The 6,000-nt window shown below is 41.0% G+C and overlaps 1 protein-coding gene across 5 annotated transcripts in view; it reads left to right on the forward strand.

The window, feature by feature from the left end:
- LOC131687479 (uncharacterized) overlaps window positions 1-6,000 on the forward strand; it is a 408,110-nt gene extending 402,110 nt beyond the window's left edge. For all 5 annotated transcript variants that reach the window (XM_058971567.1, XM_058971566.1, XM_058971568.1 and 2 more), the window contains 4 exons: window positions 3,954-4,441; window positions 4,536-4,910; window positions 4,965-5,216; window positions 5,278-6,000. In XM_058971567.1, coding sequence (XP_058827550.1) covers window positions 4,407-4,441; window positions 4,536-4,910; window positions 4,965-5,216; window positions 5,278-5,551 — 936 coding nt within the window. In that variant the 5' untranslated portion in view covers window positions 3,954-4,406 and the 3' untranslated portion in view covers window positions 5,552-6,000. The remainder of the gene's footprint in view (window positions 1-3,953; window positions 4,442-4,535; window positions 4,911-4,964; window positions 5,217-5,277) is intronic.

Raw genomic sequence — 6,000 nt, forward strand, 5'->3', positions numbered from 1 at the left:
ACACATTACATCAAGGCACCAATGGACCTTTTGTGTAATGTTAAGATTTATTTGTGCATTCTTTGTGTACGAAAAAAAAATTTCAGTCACGTAGAGCCGCACATACGAGTATACGACCGTTCCAAGAGTAGACGTCCAACCATTTCCACGTCGATGAGCGCCGCGGCGAACACGATAACTCTTGATAAAATCGTCTGACACAGGAAATTCAATAAGAAGTTCGAAATAAGAAATAAGTAGTCTTCATTTTATTGTATTCAGAATTGCACATATTTTGTCGAATGTTATTTTAAGTGTTCTTTAATTTGATGGCATTGTAATGGAACACGTATCCGCCGGTTGATGCCAATCCAGCTGACATTTCTTTGAACTGAGCAAACTAATTTCTTTGTTTGTTTAGTGTTTATTCGACCAACTGGGAAAATAATCCAATGGGAATTTAATGTACGTAGGGAATACGCATAGTCTTATCTGAGTGGAATGATGATTATTGAATCATGGACGAGGGTTAGGAATTGACAATTTACGAGAAAAATCTAAAACCAGTTACCAAATTGCGGCAGTCATATCAGCACGAAGAATAAAAATGGTTTATTATCATTTTCATTTACTATTAATCCATAAAATCATCTATCAATTATATTAAATGCCTTCATTGTATTGAGCACTTTCACATACTTTAGAACAATACATGCACTCTATATTATTGATTGTCATGTTAACCATATTTTTCCTGAGTTTGACTATTGATGTAGAAGATGACAAATCCATGAGTCCCTTCTTTATTTCTTACATCTGCTGCATTTTCTGGGCGCATTGTTATTTTAAATTAAATTCGTGTCTTTTCTTATTGTTTCCAATCTTGTTCTATTAATTAGCATAGAAACCCCGCGCGCATGTCATCGATTATATATTCAACATACAAATTTAGTCGTTTCAGGTATTTCAATAGTACTTGTTTTATACCAGGGATGTTATGCACCTCAGAGCAAATAAAAAGAAGAATAACAAATGCTCTTTGCACTTTTCATTCGAACCACCGCTCTTCTCTTTCGCAATAAAACTCTTCACTCCGATGCGTGTTGCTCCCACGCGTGTATTCTACTCCATGGCTGCACGCCACAAAGAGTACAAATAAAGAGGCTTGGTCCTTGGTCCCACGCGCACGTAAGTAGAGAAGGCAACCAAAAAACATTTTTAAAACGTTCTTCCGATCAAACTTTATCTGAATAGTAGTTTGATTCGCTTTCCTACCTGCTTTTCAGTGAGGGGAGGCACAAAAAAGTGGCTCTTCAAGGTGACTCTTTGAACGAAATTGTGCAGCTCTTGGTGCACAGATCTTACTCTTTTTTGTTTCTCTTTGTGTGGTCGTTCTGCACATCGCTGTGTTTTTGTGCTGCTCTATTTGTAATCGGTGTATTTCGCTCTTTGTGGCTCATTGTGTGAGCAAATAACAAGCCTGTTTTATACTGTTAAAATGTGCTTCAGTTAGCATAACAATGCGCGTGAATAATGTTAACATAATATTTGGCATCTCATTCATACATTCGCGAAGAAAGAAACCAATACCAACACCAACCATGATTGCCATTTCATTTGTTTTAATAATACCAAAGTTTCTATACGATAAATAATACTTGTATTATGCAATCTTCAATTACATAGTTATTAGCATATTTATTTCCATAAATGTTTCGAGACAGTTTCATTATATCGTATTGTTCTTGGAATAAAGGGCGAACACGAAATTATTGCGACACCGAAAATGTCATGCCAATTTTCTTATAATGTTTAAAATCAAACCAAAATTTTAGGGTAGTTTTATACATATATTTACTTCAAAAATCAAAAGAAAAGTTAGTCGATGGAGCCTTGAGTGTAAAATTGAACGCATTTTCGCTTGATGCCCTTGATGATGATTTTTTTCCATTTTCTTAACATGTCCTTCTCGTCTTTGACTGTCTTCTTGCTCTTCCGAAGTTCCCGCTTCATCATGGCCCAGTACTGCTCCACCGGGCGCAGCTCCGGACAGTTTGGCGGATTCATGTCCTTTGGAACAAAATGGACAGAATTGGCCTCATACCACTCCAGGACACTTTTAGAATAGTGCCATGATGCCAAATCTGGCCAAAATAGCGGAGCTTCGTCGTGCTGCTGCAAGAACGGCAAAAGGCGCTTCTCGAGACACTCAGATTTGTAGATCTCGCCATTTACTGTGCCCTTTGTCACGAAAGGCTCACTCCTCAGTCCGCAAGAGCAGATGGCCTGCCAAATGAGATATTTGGAGGCGAACTTCGACATTTTATTCTTCTTAAATTTTTTCATCCACATAGAACTTGCTCTTGCCGGTGAAAAACTCCAACCCCGGAATTTGCTTAAAATCGGCTTTTATATACGTTTCGTCGTCCATCACACAGCAGCCATATTTTGTCAGCGTCTTCTCGTAGAGCCTCCGTGCCCGAGTTTTAGCCGTCGATTGTTGCCGCTCATCGCGGTTTGGGAAGTTCTGTACCTTGTATGTATGTAGTCCAGCTCTCTTCTTTGCATTCTGGACGTAGCTCTGCGACATGCCGATCTTTTTAGCCAAATCACGGCTTGAGACCTTGGGATTTGCTTTAATCATCCGCTTCACCTTTCCCTCCGTCTTTTTGTTCTCCGGTCCCGGTTTTCTTCCAGCTACTTTGCCGTGGTTCAACGTCAACCGCTCCTGGAACCGCTTCAACACTCTGGAGACGGTTGAATGGTGAATGTTCAACATTTTTCCCAACTGCCGGTGCGTCAGGAAATTCCAGGTGTTTGGAAAGAATTTGTTCTCTCGACTCGCTTTGGTTCACCTCCATTTTCGTTGAATCGAAAAACACGACTTCGAGTTTGACAGCATGTAAACAATACACATCAATGAGAAAGTGTGCAAAATTTGGTTGATTTTTACCCAATGGTAAAAAAAGTTATGCCCTGTTGAATGTGTCGCAATAATTTCGTGTTCGCCCTCTATTGTGTCTCACCAGAATAAAGGAACGTGGAATAATAAAATTGTTCACATAGTGTTTGATTCAATTAAACTGAAGTTGCATTTTTACAAACCGGGCATTTCCAAATTAATTCAACAAACGATACACCTGTCATAAATTCTCGGCAGCCAGCTACCCAGAGAAATAAACATATGGTAACACTTATAAGAGTTGCATACATCGTATCACTTATCAAGGTGAATTCAGATTACCCCATCCCACTAAAAAAAACTTCCTCCCGTGGCAAACGAGGAGATGCAGTGGTACACACGGTCTCCATAACAACGTTTGCTACACTAACATTCCTTTCCTTCCCCGTTGACTGTAAGGACGTGGCCGGTGCCGTTATTGGAATTTGAAAGTATAGAACCCAAGTAACCAAAAGTGCGTATATGGGAGTTGCATAAGCTTCCCGTTTTAAGTAATTTTGCAATACGTTTTGTGTACTAATAGCGGCTTAAGCAGCTTTCAAGTTCCATTAAAGCTTAAGCAGCTTGAAAGTTCGCTAAGAACTTTATGTGAACTTTAAAGTGTGCTTTTTAAGTATTATCCGAACTTCTGGTTGCTTGGGAACTCTCAGGCCCCATTCGATGATCCACTGCGCAATTTCACTTGTAATGATCAATCACGGAGTACCAATTACGAATTGTACGGTGCGATTTTTACAGGATTGCTCCTGTGTAACTCATTCATATTTCGATCTGTTTTGGACATTATCAAAAATCTTGAATGAGACAATATCTAAGCAATAATAGCTAATGATAACAATGCACAGACTTAAGCATAAATAAAACTATCTACTTAATATTCAATAATTCATCATATCCACCCATATGTGTTGTAATACAATTGAACAAAAATCAAATCACCCACCGACCAATTATTGCTAGCAAATCAAACAATAAAAGCATTAACCCATTATCTTCTCCATTTCACTTTCAGCTTCACCGAGTGATTGAAAACCATAAATTTTGCCTCGCTGGCATTAATCTACCACCGACGATCTTTTTCCACCGGCACAAATCAACGAAACGATATCAGGCCTGACGCAGCTGCAGCAGAAAGCAACACAAGAACAGTGCCCCTCATCCGAACAGCTCACGTGGGGGCAATGTGAGAAACGACCGATGAAACCTTGCAGTCCAACCCCAACAAAAAATTTAAATCGATCCGTTCAAGATCAACGAATGCGCACCCACTCAGCAGTGAGATGTTGATCGTGATCATGGCGATCGGAACTGAATAGCACTGCGAGCGACCAACGACCACCAAGCGAAAAGAAAACATTGACCAAGGAGAACACACCGGCAGCAATAAAATAATTATTAGCGTTTAACAGTCCTCCACCGGTTACCTCCCCCTGCATTCGATATAGCAAAAGCAACGAAAAAAAAAATGTTGAAAAACATCCACGAGCGCACAGTCAAAAAGTGAGTCTTCATTTTTTTTTTCGCTTCTCTACAACCGATGGCCAGGCGTAGCGAAAGTCAATTCTAACCACGAATCCTTCGTAATTCTTTCCAGGGTTAAGGGTAATCACTACATTGCCAACCACGGTGGCCGCGACACGGTAGATCTACCGTACTCACAGGCCAACCGAGGCTACTCGACCGATGGCGAGGACAGTCAGCGGGCAGCCTCGGATCGAACCGTGTCGGAGTACACCGTAACCAATGAACGAGCCACCCCTCCTGCGGCTCCGACAAGGAAGTACCGAATGGACAAGTACCAGCAGAACGGAAACGGCCATGGTCCCACCGGAGGTCCGCGACCTCTCTCTAGTCCACCGACGCGTGCACCTCCGCGAGCGCCGTCAGCCCTCAGTTACGACCACGGCGGCGAAACTGGTAGCGACATCTATGTGACCTCGGCCGCATACAAAGCTCCATCGGAAATAAGGTGAGATCTGAAAAGTTTATTTTGAAAATCATTAAATTGATTCGCAATTCTCAGTCGTTACAGTGCACACCGGAACCACAACAACTCGCGTGGACCCCGCAGTGTGTACAGTGTTGCCAGTACTGCAAAAACTGGTCGTAGCTCGCGACGTCACGGTGCCAAGGTTGAAGCGATGTCTGCGCCGAATCCGTTCTGTCCGAACGTGAAAGGTGTCTGCTGTCTGATGTTGCTTCTCAATCTGGGCCTGATTCTGGTCACTCTTGGTTTCGTGATAGTGATGCAATTCATGGAGCCACTTTTTGTCTGGTAAGTGCAGTGTCAACTATTTGGGTTATACTTGTTTTTAAAACCAATTTCAATCTCGTAGGATATTGGGAGTGATATTCTTGATCTTCGGCTTCGCCACCCTTGTCGGCAGTATGATCTACTGTGTGATCGTGTGCCGTGATGCGAAAACGCCGGACCAACTGCGCAATGAGGACCTCTACTGGACCAAGCACTGGCAGAAGAGCATCGGCTACACGCCGCACGAAATTGACTACAAAACGGATCGTTTTGACGAAAGGGATCGATATTCCGACCGGTTTTCGGTGAGCAAAATGAGCGGGAAGTATTCGGATCGAGAGATTACCCGATACTAATCGGGTTGGTTACGATTCTCGAAAGACAAACACAAAACGACTATTTGGGCGACCGTTAGATATTGAGTGGAACAACTGAAAAGGTTTCGAAAACGGACGATGAAGATCGAAAAAATATGACTTGTTTGAAAGCAAAGTTCAATTTGAAATAAAAAATGCGATAAATATTGGTTGGCAATGTTTTTTACACAAATAAAAAAACCTGTTTAAGTAACCAGTTTAAGTGAAACGATTGTTACTAAAAGATGTAATTTAAATGATTTCGCCCTAAGTTTAAGCAAGCTGTAATTTTAATTGAAACTAATGCAAATCAGTCTGTAGGATAATATTTTTTTTACTTACTATAAGCACAGAGAGAAAAAGAGATCTAACGCAAGCAATATATTTTTTGTGAATTAATTGAATCAAATACTATTAACGGTAATGTTTACTTTCTGTAATTAATAAAT

This window comes from Topomyia yanbarensis, chromosome 3 (assembly GCF_030247195.1).
Source record: "Topomyia yanbarensis strain Yona2022 chromosome 3, ASM3024719v1, whole genome shotgun sequence".
In the NCBI taxonomy this organism is placed as follows: domain Eukaryota; kingdom Metazoa; phylum Arthropoda; class Insecta; order Diptera; family Culicidae; genus Topomyia; species Topomyia yanbarensis.